Source organism: Prosopis cineraria, unplaced genomic scaffold (genome assembly GCF_029017545.1).
Source record: "Prosopis cineraria cultivar Desert tree isolate PC_DT_omini unplaced genomic scaffold, ASM2901754v1 PC14, whole genome shotgun sequence".
In the NCBI taxonomy this organism is placed as follows: Eukaryota; Viridiplantae; Streptophyta; class Magnoliopsida; order Fabales; family Fabaceae; genus Prosopis; species Prosopis cineraria.
Genome location: NW_026555345.1, coordinates 25,007,414 through 25,024,022, shown reverse-complemented (window position 1 = coordinate 25,024,022; position 16,609 = coordinate 25,007,414). Strand labels below are relative to the sequence as shown.

The window sequence follows — 16,609 nt, the reverse complement described above, 5'->3', positions numbered from 1 at the left end:
TAGTATCATTAGTTGACCATTATTACAGATTCATTTACTTTTGTGCTGGTGAATATTTAGCTAACAAGTCATATGGCATTCTAAATATGACAAAACATGTTTGGGTAAAAAAAGAGTGTAAGTGGTATCTCGTTATTGAATTTTAAGTTATTTGTTACTCCTTCATGAATACACCAAAGGCAATTTTTTTTAATCATAAAATTAATTTTAATTCTAGAGTTAATGATGAATGACAATGTATGTTAGTCAAAGAATAACATTACAATGATTCTGACAATGAATACTATTGACATTGCTTTGATGAATGGTGAAATAGTTTAACCCTAATTTTTTTTAAACCTGAATTCAAGCTATTTTTATATCTGGTATATTAACATTGAATTATAGATATATGTGATTTTTTATAGTTATTTATAATTAATTAAATTTTAGGTAAAATATATATTTAATCCCTTAACTTTATATAACGTTTCATGTTACTCCCTTAATTTTATAAAGTATTTTTTAATTTTAGTCATTTAATTCTAACATTGTTAGTTTTATCTCAATAAATTTTTACATTAAATTTTTAAATATTAACAAAATATTCTTAAATATTGATATATTAAATTTAATTCTTTTCAAAACAACAATGATTGACAAAAAATAATCATTTAAAATTAATAATATTAAAATTAAAAGATTAAAAAATACTTTATAAAATTAAAGAATCAAAATAAAATCTTAAATAAATTAAACGACTAAAAATATACTTTATTCTAAATTTTATTAAATTTTTTAGACAAAGAATTGATTTTTTTTTTTACCTCTGTTATTGTCATCGAACTTTTAGCATATTATCGTAATATGTTCAAGGCAATAAAAAAGGGAAGAAATAAGTTATTATGGGTAACCAAACACGGGCACACTCTCTGTGTTCCAATGCAGCCAGCCAGGAGGGCCGTTTCAAACGATTTTGTCGGCGAGAGACGTTATTCATCATATTGATGAACAGAGTAAATTGCAATTTGTGTCAATTAATTAATTTTAATATGCTGAATTTCTATTTTCCCCACCACACTATTCTCTTCCCCACTTGCCCTGCTTGATTTGCCTGGGTGGCTTTTTCTTCTTGTATTTTTTTTTTAATGCATCGAAAGCTGTCATTTTTTGTGCTTGTACCTACCTTATTTTATATTACAAATTCCTCCCTCATCATATACTACTGCTTAATGATTGGAGGTTACTGCTGTTTAATCCGTTGCTGTCATTTATATAATTAATGCTTATAATACTCTCAAAACTTGCATAAAGCTGCCCCGGCTCTGTGGGTGCTTCTCCCCCCCCCTCCTCTCTCCTCCCCTTTTCTCTCTGCTTCTTCTCTGCACTTTAGTTATTTCCTTGTGCTTGGGCATTAGCGCTGGTCTTTGTCTGCTTCGGCTTTGACCCAAGAAGATGCTAGTAAGTACGTTTCTTTTGTTCGTTTTCCTATGGGTTTATTTTGCCATGCTTTCTTCTCCTCCTTCTTCTTGTGGCTCGATCCTAATCTGGAAATCCCTTAACTGGATTGCTTTGGGTCGATGAACTGGGATGGTTGCTTTTGAGCATTTTTGCAATCTTCTGTTGGATTTTAGAAAGTTTGAGTCCAAGAATATGTTGCTTTGGTTTCTCTCAAATCGGATTTGCTCTTGTTGCTTCCCCTCCATGGCAGGCTCTGATCAAATTCTGTATGATCTGATAAACTCGACACCATTTATCACTCCTCTAATCAGGCATTTTGTTTGAAGTTCTTAGTCATCTTCTGTACACACACACACACACACACACACACACATTTTGGTATCTTAACCTATCTAACCCTTGAGGGGTGCCCCACACATGCAACACACCCACCCAGCACACAACACCCAACACACAGCACTCCTAACCAATTCTCTCACACACACCCACCTAACCTAAATCCCTTCCCATTCTTGGGCTTACAGGGGATAGAACCCACAGCACCTTGTATCAAGGAGGAAGGTTCATGTCATTGAACCAAATAGTTCTTGGCTTAGTCGTCTTCTATATGCTTCAGTGTTATCTTGACTTGGTATAATCTGTCACGAGTTTTGAACTGTTTTGAATTCATTTATTGTGTTTCTTTTGGATGATTGGCTTGCTCAGATTGTCACCAAAGCTCATGCACATTCTTATCAGATATGCATGGAAGCTATATGATGTATTTCCCCATAGAAGAATATCATCTGTGTCTAATTTTTGTGGTTGACTCTCTTTCAGGTGGCATTGCTCTTGCTGTTATTGGCATTGAGCAATGCCGTGAGTATCAATGGAGATGGAAGTGGTGGACAATGTGAGTTTAATCCAAAACTAGATCCAAGACCACACAGTGTGTCTATAAAGGAGTTTGGTGCAGTTGGAGATGGAAAAACATTGAACACTATTGCTTTCCAGAATGCCATATTCTATCTTAAGTCGTTTGCTGACAAGGGTGGCGCTCAGCTGTACGTGCCCCCAGGAAAATGGCTCACTGGAAGCTTCAATCTCACCAGCCATCTCACTCTCTTTTTGGAAAAAGGCGCTGTTATTATTGGATCTCAGGTATTGTACCCCCAATTGAATTCGATCCTATAAAGATTTCACCTTTGTTTTTCTCAGGGTAAAAGTTTTCCAGGTTGAAACAAAAACATACTGCTAGATACATATAGAAGAATTATTTGAATATTGAATTGATAGTGACGCCATACATAGCAGATATTGCTAGTTAGTTGTCTTTTTGTTCTCTTGAGGGTATTTCCTGAATTTTGAGTTTTTTACTTGTGATTTTTCTGTAATTAGGATCCATCTCATTGGCAAGTGGTTGAACCCTTGCCTTCGTATGGTCGAGGAACAGAAGTTCCAGGAGGAAGATATCAAAGCTTGATAAATGGATACAAGTTAGAAGATGTGGTCATAACAGGTTTATTTTCTGCTCACCAGCTTTTGCCTCCTCTTTACAACTTTTCTAAATGGCATCGGCCTCTGCCATGAAGTTTATGATATCTTTATGTAATTTACCAGGCAATAATGGTACTATTGATGGTATGGGAATGGTTTGGTGGGACAAATTTAGCTCTCATTCCTTAAACTATAGCCGTCCTCATCTGATTGAAATTGTAGCCTCTGAGTACGTAGTTGTTTCAAATCTTACAATCTTAAATGCTCCTGCATATAGCATCCATCCAGTTTATTGCAGGTATGTTTATATGTTTATCTAGACTTTGAACGATCTTATACTAGTTTTGGGTGAAGTTGTACTGACTTGGTTAGACTTGTGATATGATGCAGCAATGTAATTATTCAAAATATTTCAATCTCTGCCCCTCCAGATTCACCTTATACTGTTGGTATAGTACCAGGTTTGTTATCCTCCATGAACTCTTATGGTTCGTATGCTGAGAATGGCATTAATTAGACAAATTTGTTCATGAGCCTTAGTTTAAACTTCCGTTGAATTAGTGCTTGACATGATATCAAGACCTTTATGGTCAAATAGTCAAAAGTTCATTCTATCTTTCGCAAGGCTTCACTGGAAAGCTTAAATATTTGAGTTGAATTGATTCTTGATAGTACTATATTGTACCTCAACAGCTTCATGGCTAATGTTTGTGCAATTCATATTTCCAGATTCTTCTGATAATGTCTGTATAGAAGATTGTATCATCATCATGGGTTTCGATGCAATTGCTCTCAAAAGCGGGTGGGATGAGTACGGAATTGCCTACGGGAGGCCTACCAAGAATGTACATATCAGAGGGTTTATCTTGAAGCATCTTCTGGCTCTACCCTTGCATTTGGAAGTGACATGTCTGGAGGCATCTCGAATGTTCTCGTGGAGCATGTTCATCTTCACAACTCACACAGTGGGATTGAGTTCAGAACCACTAAAGGCAGAGGCGGCTATATTAGAGAAATATTCATATCAGATGTAGAAATGGAGAATATCTACAATGCATTTGCAGCCACAGGACATTGTGGTTCTCATCCAGATGATAAATTTGATCCTAATGCTCTTCCACAACTGGATCACATCACCTTGCAGGATGTGACTGGCTCAAACATCACCATAGCTGGGAACTTCACTGGGATTCTGGAATCTCCTTTCACTAACATATGCCTCTCCAACATATCTTTATCTATAAATCCTGTCTCTCCCTTTTCCTGGGAATGTTCAAACGTGTCTGGTTATTCTGTCTCTGTGCTCCCAGAACCTTGCCCCGACCTTGGTAGCTCCTGGAATTCTTCTTCATCCTGTTTCTCCCTGATCAGCAAAATCCATGGAAAAAGTAAATTCTCTGCCCTGTGATATCACATGACACCACATAATTGCAGTTTCTTGCGTGTTTGCTGTTTAATTTTCCACTTAAATTTCGATGCGTGGACAATTTTTTGAAAGGATTGATGATAAAAAAGTCCACGGGCGATTTCTTCGTTGGAAGATCCAATAACAAACACCTCGACTGTATGCGAGTTCCTTCCTTCTCAAGTGGAAATTCATATTCCTGAGTGCTATGGCTTCACATTGATTGGGAAAAAAAATGAATTGCCCTGTGTTATCTCAGATTAGGTCACATTTGTTTCAATAAGACAAGAGTTATCTGGGTTGTTCATTTTTTCCTTCATCATCATCATCATCATCACATTATTTGTTGTACAGTTTCATATCTTCATTCATGTTGTAATGAAATTTTGTTAGTGCCGCAACAGGAGGAATCCGCATTGGATAGTTTTGCATTTCAGTTCATTGTGATTGTTTTTTCTATTACTGTAAATCATGTAATGGATTTGGGTGATAGTTCCAATTAAAGAAAGTTCAACTTTGAGCCCTGGCTATGCCATTTGTTTGTGTAACATTGGAGGTACTTGGTGGTAAACATTATAAAACAATCGAGTTCTGCCATGGATATATTATTACAGTATTTTGGTCTTAAAGCTGTCTCAACCAATCTCTGCAAACACTCTTTTTTTTACTACATGAACAAATGTCAGGTTTCTTTTCTCATCATAATCCAATCATACATATGAGTTCAAAACAGCATTTGATGAACCACCTTTTTATTTTTGAAGTGATGATTAGATGTTCAGCCGCAAGTTATTTTTTTTAAAATAATTTTAGGGTGTATTTAGCTCCAAGTTTCATGGTGATGTTAAGTTATAGGTAACATGATATAACTACAGGGAAGTGTGTGCGTGGTACCCCTGCTAAAAATTAATTTCTAATGTTCTTCTAGCACTACAAAAATACCCTTTGTTTTAGGCTCAAATGCTATGGCAAAACATTGCAAAAAGAAACAAATGAAACCACATCAAGAATTATGAGGTGGGTTATCGACTTGAAACCATAGGAGCAATTAGATTTATTTGTCTATCTTAATATGTGATCGTTCAATTTTTTATAGCAAAATTATTACTTTTCTAGATGGTTTCAGAGAATGGATGACTATCATGTTAAATGAGCTAGCTATAGGATAAGTTGTATTGAATAAATGAAAGAGCTTTTACAGAGTCAAGTTAATCGAAATTAACATCTAGCTTGGCTTATTAGTTGAGAAAGCATGTGTGTACATACACAAGGGCAGTGCCCAAAAGTCCAAAACCCAAGAAAATAGATTAAATACATGATACAATAATTGAAAAAAAGAGGGAAAGAAATTAAGCAGTAGGTGCATGGGATTCCAAAACTAGTAAACCAATCATTGGAGCATCTTTTTTTTTTTTCTGAGGGTGTGCACATAGGCTGTTGGCTCAAGCTTCCCTGCATTGTTTCTCTCACTTGACCTTTCCAACCAGAAAGGTGTCTTGTTCAGCTAAAAAATTCCGCAACCACGACGCGTTGCTGGTTGTGGTGGGAAAAATGACGTTTTACAATGAAATAACAATATGATGATAATGACACTACAAAATTTCAAAATTTTAAAATATCAATTAACAGCCTTAATCTCTTAGAAAAGTCAATTCACAAAGTGTATCCATTTACATACAAGCTGAAAATAATGCTTAGTTTGTTGTATGTGTGTCAAAAGTGTGTGTGTGTCAAAGTCCCACATTGATTAAAGGAAGGAATCTTCTAGTGTATATATACTAAGGAATGAAGCGGGCTGGTAAAATAGGCTTGGAGGAGAAGTGGTTTCGCGTACATGAGACAGGCCAACTCAGGGCAATCGCAGTTGAAATTAGCCGATTCGCCCCCTCTGCGCGCGAGTTCAAGAGGCATTGGGTTCCTTTTACCGGGTTATTTTTACAAAAAATGGTTAAATAAATAATTATTTTTGCTTACCTGAAAAAACCGAATTCAGATTGAACGCTGAACGTTTTCGGATTAATGGACATGCACGTTTTTGCTGTTTAAGGCGTGTAAATGAAGCATTAATCCATGAACGTTTGTTGTTTAATTTGTGTATAACCGAAGCATTAACCGATAATTATAACCCAACGTTTGTGTCTCATTCCTCAGCCTATAAATAGACATGGGTGCGGGCAGAACAGAGAGCAAGCGTTCTCGTCCTCTCCTCCCTCTGATCTTTTGTTCATCTGTTCTCATTTATAGTCTCTGCTGTTTTGTTCCCTTACTCCGTCCAGGTGTACCGGAATAGTTCTTAAGGACAGTGTTCTTCCGGACACGACTCGAGCAATTAGTAGCTCGCTGTTCGCCTCTGCATCTGCTGTTTTCAACATAGTTTACTTTTGCAACATTTCTAACTTATATATATATATATATATATATATTGAAGCCTATCTTCTGACATTTTAAAATTGAACTATAGATATAAAAATAATGCTTGATTAAATACGATTCAACTTGATGTTTTGACAACATCTAACTTAGCTTCTGACATTTTGATATTTCCAGATTTTTTTTTACTTATGGGTAAATATGGGTAGTTTTTGTTATTTTTAAATATTAATAAAGGAAAATCTTCCAATTGACATTTTATTTAAGATTTCAGAGTCTTACAAGTGACATTATTTTCTTAGTTGGTCCAATGTGCCATTCCCCTTTAGTTACTGGTTAAAATGTTTATAATAAAAATCGTAGGTCATTCCTTACACAATACATTTTTTTGGCCGAAATTCCTTACATGATAATTAGAGTCTTGGGTATTGAAACATTTCAAAATTCTAAAGTAAGAAACATACTTTATTTTAATTTTTAAAATTAAGGTGATTACTTTTTATAATTTTAAATTGATAATTTAAACGGATCAAATTTGAGAGACTGAGTTACCAAAATATATTAAACTAGATCAAATCATTTGTACAGAATTCAAAATGAGGTTAATTGTTTAAAATTTGTCAATAATGCGATTTTTATACTTTCTATATTTATATTAAATATATTATATTGAATATAAATATTAATCATAATATGTTGATGATATTTTTCTGAATTTATTAATCAACTGATTTTGAATTCTAGAAGTCACTTCATTTTGTGTAGGGATTATATATATATATATATGTATATGTATATACACTTTTTTTTACTACCCACAATTATATTCATATTGAAGAAAATCTTATTTGAGGTATTATCAAATATTAAATATGGCATTTCAATTGAGATTCAAACTTAGTGAATATAAATATGAATAATTCATGATAACGATGATAATGGATGATTATATTAAATTTAATCCTTGGCCCAATCATACAGGGAAGTCCAGTCCATCTTGAGGCTCATTGGGTCACGTTACATCAATCCAATTGAGGCCCATTCCGCTCTCCTTCCTTATGCCTCCGGCTTTCGCTGGGCAACGTCCAACGGCGGCGCGGGAAACGCAGGAAGAGAACTGGCTGTTGCCCTCATTGCTAGCAGTTGCTTATTGCTATAGCCTGTGTTTTCGCTTCTGAATATTCAATCTTCACTAACTTCTTAGTCTAGCTTCTCTTTTGCTTCTGTAAGTAACTTCGGTTATGTTTGGTTCATTATAAATTTGTTCATGTTCATTCTTCTCTGCCTGTGATGTATTATTGGTTTACATGTTTGAATCGTTCCTTCTGTTGATTGCGAATTTATCAGCGTGTTTTTTTTTGGTACGTTTTGTATATTCTGCACCGGAGGTCCTTGGAATATTTACATTTTTTTGTGGTTCTGTTGGTACCCGGGAATTTTCTGAAGTTTCTTTTTCTGTGTTTCAGGAGAATGGTTTCATCAAATATCAGGGATGTTTTAACGGCGTTTAGTCCTTCGTTAGACCTTTTGGCTATCAGCGCTGGAGATGGTCGCATAAAGGTATGTAATTCTTTTTACTTGCAACTACACATGATTGAAAACTACAAGTGTTGATGGGTTCAGTAGTACAATGGTTTCCATTCTATTTATCATGGTGGCATCAGCATTACACCATTTACCATGTGCATTGAACTTTTTATCCGTTCCATTGATTGCCATTGTCTTCAATGTGCTAATCACTTGCAAAATTGGGCGGGATCCCCAAGATTTAGGCTTCAAAAAGATAATTTTTCTTCAATGTTGGACCAAATTGTGTTTTTTTAATTATTTTTGTAGAATGTAGTTATGCTTTATTATTGTAGCTTGTTCATTGATGTATTGGAAAGGGAACATTTTAAGGCCATATATTGTGAATATTCAAGTAGTTCTAATGGTAACAACCAAACTTTTGGCCTACAATTCTTAGGATTTAATATTTGAACTTGAAGTTGCTCCCTTTAATGCTTCACATCACGCTTTTGCAGCTTAAGACATATACCCGTTATTCTTTATGAGAATAATTTTGAATGATCAAAGATGAATGCTGTTCTTTCAAAGAATTTGTGTGACACATTTACATTTTCTTGCATAGATCTGGGATACGCTAAATGGTCAAATCCAGACCGAGTTTGCAGACATCACATCAAGTGATGCAACAAGTATATATGCAGGATCGATGAAGGGTCATCTTTCAATAGATTATACATGCATGAAATGGTTGTCATTAGAAAAAAAGGTTGGTCAGTTCATTGTAAATATATTGTTTAATTGTCTTTGCCTTTAGAGAATATTTGCTCCTGATACTGCTAATTATTGCAGAGAAAAAGGAAACACACATCCTCATTGCTAGTACTTGGAACAGGTAGTGGTGACGTGTTGGCACTTGATGTGTCTGCCGGGCAATTAAATTGGAGAATTGACGACTGCCATCCTGGGTAAGTTCTAGATCTTTTGTTCTTAACTAAGACTTGCAATTTTCAATCACTTTTTTTCCATTATTTGAAAGATAATAGCGGCTATAGAGATGGGTAGATTCGTAACTCCAACTCCATAATATTTGGATGTATTGGTTGAATAGAAGGGAGTATATACAACATGTTCTCTTTATCTTGTCATGTCTTAGAGATATTTAATGCTATTTGTACTGTAAGACTTTAGGCCTATCATATAGAGATATGGCTCTCTGCATTTCAAATGTAACTCTAGGAATAGTGTCTCTTCATCTCTTTCTTTCTATGATTTTTGTCCCTTTGTTTCTCGTAAGGGTTTGACTTTGTAATGAATTGATTACATGAAATTCTCTTGTTTTATTTGGAACTGAATAACCTTTTTTTAATAAAAAAATCTCTTCATAAGTTTGTCCGAGATTAAATTCATTATTATTTTGATGGATTTGATGATATTTACTTCCTTACTGTTAAATAAGAACATGATATTTACTTTACCGATTCATTTCTCTCTTTCTTGCTCATTCACCTGCAGAGGCGTGAAAGCTGTTTCATCTTCTGCAAATGGATCATGTGTTTATACTGCAGGTGCAGATGGAATGATTTGCAAGATTGATTGTAAGACAGGAAACCTGTTGGAGAAATTCAAAGCTTCTTCAAAGGCAATATCCTGTATGTCTGTTTCTTCAGGTATGTATCCTTCACGGTTTTTGCAGGACTCTTGGTTTTTGGTGGTAGGAAAGGAAGTTGACACGTTGATTATTTCTCAATACTAATATTAACCTGCATTTGAAATTTTGTTTTATTTTACTAAGAGTATAATCTGAAGTAGGATATAAGGCTTCCTAGGAAATTGTGGAGCCGGTTTTGTTAAAGGCGAGTGCCTCAGCACCTAGGGCGCTGAGGCGAGGTGCTAAATAGGGTCATTACCTCTTGTATGAAGAGAGGGCGATGGGGCTTGTCAGGAGCTCACTTGAAAGGGCTTTGTGCACCTTGCACGAGCAAAAGGTGCTCGCTTGAGGGTGCCTAGTTGAAGTGAGTTGAAAAACAAGAGAATAGAAGACAAGTAGATGGTGGTCAACTACTAGGCATTGAAGAAGACCAATTGGGACTGGGTTTTGAGAAGGAGGAGACAACAACCGACTGGAATTGAGTATTGAAGAAGAGAAGAAGAGGATGAGCCGATGAGGATGATGCCAATTGGGTTTGGAGGTAGGGGTGTTCATAGGCTCGGTTTGGCTTGGTTTTAGGCAAAAACCAAACCAAACTGAATCATTCAGTTTACTTATAATTGGAACCTGATCGGTTTTTCTGGAGCTCAGTTTGGTTTGGTTTGGTTTTCTGTTTGATTCGGTTTGGTTAAGGTCTGGATCAAGCTTCAATGTACTTATTTAATTTTTTTCCTTTTTTTCATCTTCATAATGGTGCTATGTATTAAAATTAAATCTAATTCTTTTTGGCTGCTTTTTTTGATAAATAGAGATATAAAAATATAATAAAATTTCATTGTGATAACGACAATTAATCATAAAAATTGATATAAGTTTTTAATATTAAAATTGTTTAATATTATGCATTTCTATTTAAGTCCTTTGAAAATGTTTATCTATGTATCTATATTTTAATAAATAATGAAAAACTTATTATACAAAATGCTTCTTATAGATAAATTGAATACTAAGGCTTTTAAGTTGTAAATAATTAAATGATGGTCATAGCATGATTATTATAATTATTTAATATTATGCATTGCCATTCAAGTCCTTTAAAAATGTTTATCTATTACTATACAAAATTCAAAACAAAATGCTTCTTGTAGATAAATGGTTATATATTTTACAAACAAATAAATAGTATTTTTTAATTAGATTTGGCTCAGTTTGGTTCGGTTTCTAGTACTCAAAACCGAACTTGAACTGAACCAACTAGTTCTCATATCATAACAACTGAAGCAGACTTGATTGTTGTTCGGTTTTGATCGGTTTCTTTTGGTTTGGGTCGGTCCTTTCGGTGTGGATCGATTTTGAACACCCTTATTTGGAGGAGAAGATGAGGACAACACTAATTGCTTTAATCGACTGCTATTGAGTAGCATATTGAAGAAGATGATGGTTTTGCTCTTTTTTTAACAAATAACTGATTAAAATATGATATAAAATAGGGAGAGTTATATGATATAAATTACAAAATAGGGAAAATTTAAATTTAAAATTAGGGAGGACAATTACATAATAGAAAAGATTTAAATTTATTACAAGAAATAATCTTTGATTGAAATTTTAAATGTGATAGAGAAATTATTGTGACTTTCGGGGAAATTTTTAGGAAAGTTTAACCCTAACTTATACGTTTTAGGTTATAAAAGAGAACCTATTATAACCCCTTAGAAGTTTAGACCAAAGCATCAACACCTAGAGGCTACAGCACATGGTAGCGCCTTGCTTCATGCAAGTGTGCACCTTTCTAGCACCTTGTGCTTAAGGCATTTTACAGACTTTGCGCCTTGAGTGCACTGTTCACCTTTAACAGTGGAGCTTCTTATACATTGTGAAGGATAATAACTACTATCTAGGAAGCTTAGATTTCATGTTTCTTGGTTTAATCAGCATTTTGTAACGAGGCATCTGCTCTCAAGTTAGTAGCATAGTTGTTTCAAATAGAATGAAAAACAACCATGCCTTTTAGCTCTATGGTTGTTAAATGGCTTATGCTAAACTATAAACAATACTTCCTGAGTTGTGCTCACTCAAAAAGTTTTCAGCGAATCATTAGTTAGATTAACAAGTCTGATATATCTTTTTCACTTCTGAATTTGCTGCTTTATTTTGTTCACTTGCATCAGATGGGAGGACAATAGCAACTGCAGCAGCACAACTAAAGATATTTAATTGTTCTGATCACAAAAAGATACAGAAGTTCTTTGGCCATCCTGTGAGTGTCATGTGTGTGTGTGTGTAGATAAATATACATGTGTAGCATACTGTATTATTTACCTTTGCATATGTCCCTGAAGATAAGCATAGATTTTCTTTGACATCTTTGTGAGCATTGTTACTTGTATGATAATTGTTTTAAAATTAAATTAATAGGGATCTGTTCGGTGTCTTGTCTTCACTGAAGATGGGAAGTATATTCTATCCTCTGCTGTTGGTGAAAGATATGTTGCTATCTGGAGGATTGATGGGGCAAAAAAGAAGTCAGTTAGTTGTGTTCTTGCAATGGAGCATCCTGCTGTTTTTCTTGATAGCAGGTGCACTCCTAGCAGGGAGCGTGACAATGTTGGTGCATGTGTTTTGGCTATCTCAGAAGTTGGCGACTGTTATGTTTGGTTTGGAAATAGTATTGAGGAACTACATAATGTGAAGCCCACTAAAATATCATTATCTTCGGAAGACACATCTTCCAGAAAATACATGGGTGCATTGCCAGCAATATATGCTGCAAAGTTAGAAAGCATTAACAATCCTGCCTCTGGTCAGGTTTTACTTGTTCATGGGTTGCTTGTAAGACCATCATTTCAAAAACTTTCAGTGCAATCTGGCTCAGACATCAAATTGAATTTTTCTGATGATGGTATTCTTCTTCGGCTGAACAAGTCCCTTGTAAAGTCTAAGAAGGCAAAAGATGTGAAAAAAGGTGACAATTTATTGTCTTTACAGAACTCTCATTAGCATTTCCGTCGTTCACAAGAATGAGAACTTCTCATTAATATGACTTATGATATGCTTGTTTTGGTGATCATAATCTTGTCATTTGATCCTTTTAATAATTATATAGTACATATCCATTAAAATTTGTTGGTCTTTGTTGACATTATTTTCAATTATGTTTGCATAGGTTAACTGTTATTCTTGCATTTGACAGTTACTGCACTAGACCGTGCTAATGCAGAGGATGCCTTGCTCCCGATTCCTAAGCTTTATGATTCTCATGTGCAAGAGAAAGAATTTCAAGATTCTTCAGGCAAGGAGGTTATGGATGATTTGGTTAGAAGCAGTGAATCTGTTTCTATGGAGATTGAAGGTACTGCCAAGATCTATCATCTTTGTTGTTGAATGAAGTACTTGGATAATACATCAACCATTTAAACAATGGTAGAGTTTATGATAAAATATTCATGAACCTTTACTGTTTACGCTTTTGATTTGACATGGCTCTTGACAATTATCTTTACTGGAAACAAGGTTATCAAGATCAAATTTTATGCAGGATTAATAAGAGGTTAAAGATTGAATTGTGGGATGCTACTTCTTATGGCAAAGTGTTTGTATAAATTACAGAGAATTCTTATACAAATATAAATCTATCTAAGCCTCATCATTCTTCAATAAAATGAGTTATAAGTTGCAAAATTTCACATCTAAACACAACCTATAGTTCTGCCCCAACAACCCTCCCTCCTTACTGAAGCGATAATATTCATACATTAATCATACCTCATAAAAGGCACAATTCTTGAGATAAAAACTTTACAACAATGAATTAAACTTAGACACATTTAATAATCAAGTATTCAAATCCAACAAACTTTAAGAAAAACATTTGTCAACACACAATAAAAAGGAAAAAAAAATCAACAACTTTAATTATAGAAGGGTAATTTGAGCTAGAAAGCTGCAATTTAGTATTCAAAAAGATAAATTTATGCATGCAGTCTTCCAGGGGGATAGAATGGTCCTTGCCATGTTTCATACTACATAGGCTCAGGATGACTTTAGGGAGGGGGAATCTTAAGATCTTTGGAATTTAGTGGCTAATCAGCTATCTTGACAACCGAGATTGTAAACTTTCATCTCTTTGACTTTTATATTTTCTTACTAAGCAAGAAATTGAACAACAATCCAATGAACTGTAATTTTCTTATTTTCCTCCATCAATGCTGCAGGTTTTGCTACAGATTGTTGTTTCCTCCCTCAAATATAAAATCCATTTTTATTGTCATTAGCTTTTATCTTCGTGATACTGAAAGATGGAATGGCACTTCCTGACTTTACATGTTGGTTTTATCATTCTGTGCAGATGAGATGACACAGGGCGAGACTGATGTGATCTCCATGGAGGATCAGATGAGATCTCTGGGGATACTTGGTGATGAAAATGATCTTGAATCAAATATCAAATCTACTTCTTCATTGTTGAAGGGTGTTGATCTTGAAGCTACTCTTCCAATGAGAAAGGTTTGTTTTCTCTAGCTGAGGAGTTGTCATTTTGCATTTGTTTTTCTTTTACTTATGAAATCATGATTCTAGTTGTCTTCATAATCTATATTATGCTCACTTTCATTTTTTAAGTTACATGACATGTAGTTGTCTATGCTTCTGAATTGATTTATCAGATAAGAGAAACTGTCTTGACTATGGAGCCATCTGAAGCATATAAACTCCTGGAAGTTTTGCTGACTGTTTGGCAATCAAGGTTTGCTATCTTTCTTTTCCATCTTTTAGTATGGTATCTTACATAGGAGTAGGAGGAAATGCAGTTTTTTTTTTCCTTCCCTTTTTTGGTTTCTGTTGCATTTCCATTTTTTTTTTGGCACAACATATAGCCAAACTTAAAACTGACAGTTTTATTGCCATTTTATTATCATGAAATAATTTTTCTAAGGATATAGTAACCTCAATTAACAGCATACTTGGTATAGTTTCACTTTAAATTTGATTGACGATAACTGTACTTGTTCCCACATGAAGTGAGGAGCATTTTACGGGTCCATGTGCGGATGACAAAAAAGTGTTGTAGACAGCCGTGGGAATTAATTATAATACTTGTCAATCAAATTAAAATTCACTAGTGTTTGATCTTCTTGGGTGAATTTTAATTTATAATTAAGTTATAGTCTTGTAGACAGCCGTGGTAATTGATTATAATACTTTTGGTCAGTTAGATATAGCTAGTTGATATGCTAAAAGAAATTACTGTGTAATTCTCAGCCATAACCTTACGCTAGCATGATTGAGACTTTATTTAAAATTTGATGAACAGTGGCTCCCGCATTTTAGAAGCATGCATTCATGCAAGAAACATTATAAGAAACAGTTACAGCCTAAAAAATTGGGTGGTTAATTTTTCCCATTTTAGGCTGTTAGTAGTATGTACTAGTACTACTCCAGTCCTTGATAGAAGACAAAGTTAACAAACTTTACGTTGGTTAAGAAATGTTAGTTATAACCTTGAAAATATAAAAAAATTGTAACTTTTTAATTTTACCCTCCTTTGTAATTAATGACTATGATAAATTGTTGTTTAGGTATTCAAATGACAATAAATAAATCAAGGGTAAAGTTGGAAGAAAGAATTAATTATACTAACTTTATCTTATATTTAGGATTAAAAAAAAAAATTTCAAACTTCGTGTTATGTTAAGGACTGAACGGATTGTGTGTGTGTATGAGGTGTGTGACAGCAGAAAAATATTCGGTGGTTCAGCATATGGTAAGAACGTATGAATCTATCTTTAATGCGGTAAAGAGAGCGAAGACTTGATTTATAATATTTTTCAGGTCAGAAAAATAATTTTCTTCCCCGTTACACTTGATAAAATTGATGTGAATAATCATGTCTTGAGCAGGTCATCTACTGGCAAGCATGCTCTTCCGTGGGTATATAGCATATTGGTGATTCATGGTCACTACTTAATTTCTCAGGAAAATGTGACACATATGCTTGATTCCTTGACCAAGGTAATACAAGAAAGAATATGTTCTAGCTTGCTTTCTCATTTAAATGCTTTATATCTGCTGTCACGATTTGAATTTGTTAAGCTGTTTTTAAAATCTGGAAAACACATTAGTAATTCTTGTGAAATTGAAATAGCATATTTCGCCTTTCAGATGGCTAGCTCTAGAGGATCTGCAGTTCAGACTTTGTTACGATTGTCAGGTCGTCTGCAATTGGTGACAACACAGGTTTAATCACATTCTCTAATTTATCTGGTCTCGCTGCTAAAGCTAGTGATGTCTAATGGCCTTGTTCCAATTTCCTTTCAGATTAATAAGGCTTCTAAAAGCAAAACTCATTCATTGCGAGATCCACAAATGGAAGAAAGCGATGAGGACAAAGATGATTATTTTGAAGAGGAAGGAGATGATGCATCTGAAATAAGTAGTGATGACGATGACAGCTAATTTGAATTTTGATGAGAGGTAATGTTGTATGTAAGGGGGGGGGGAGTTCTTGTAGTCTACGCAATACTTTATGAAATAGCCTAATAGGCAAAGTAGATACTTTATTTATATTCCCCCTTCGGTGCAAAGATAGTTGTAATTGAATTGGGTTGGGACTTGGGCGTTTAATTTTGGCCTCTTAAAACGTTCTATGAGTCAGCTCAGTTGTGAAACTTACTGAGGATTTCCCCCTCTATCGTGAGCGGGAGAGGGGTCTCTTCATTTTTTTCCTTCCATTTCCTTCCACTTCCCTCATCCCCACCATTCAA

At 34.6% G+C, this 16,609-nt stretch overlaps 1 protein-coding gene and 1 pseudogene across 1 annotated transcript; both read left to right on the top strand.

Moving 5' to 3' along the window:
* Window positions 1-1,280: 1,280 nt before the first annotated feature.
* Window positions 1,281-4,849, top strand: LOC129293388 (probable polygalacturonase; annotated as a pseudogene).
* A 2,924-nt stretch (window positions 4,850-7,773) lies between these two features.
* Window positions 7,774-16,609, top strand: LOC129292643 (U3 small nucleolar RNA-associated protein 5-like). Its single transcript, XM_054930233.1, has 13 exons — window positions 7,774-7,916; window positions 8,158-8,251; window positions 8,823-8,966; window positions 9,050-9,165; window positions 9,713-9,867; window positions 12,020-12,108; window positions 12,267-12,813; window positions 13,042-13,200; window positions 14,197-14,354; window positions 14,513-14,592; window positions 15,746-15,857; window positions 16,008-16,082; window positions 16,164-16,609. The coding sequence occupies exons 2-13, from the start codon at window positions 8,162-8,164 to the stop codon at window positions 16,299-16,301; spliced, it is 1,863 nt and encodes a 620-aa protein (XP_054786208.1). The 5' UTR covers window positions 7,774-7,916; window positions 8,158-8,161; the 3' UTR covers window positions 16,302-16,609.

Bases quoted from the DNA above. Each gene is read 5' to 3' on its own strand.
- LOC129292643 (XM_054930233.1), top strand. From the start codon at position 8,162: ATGGTTTCATCAAATATCAGGGATGTTTTAACGGCGTTTAGTCCTTCG. The intron at 9,166-9,712 runs GTAAGTTCTAGA...ATTCACCTGCAG, and splicing joins ATTGACGACTGCCATCCTGG to AGGCGTGAAAGCTGTTTCAT. The intron at 13,201-14,196 runs GTACTGCCAAGA...CATTCTGTGCAG, and splicing joins TGTTTCTATGGAGATTGAAG to ATGAGATGACACAGGGCGAG.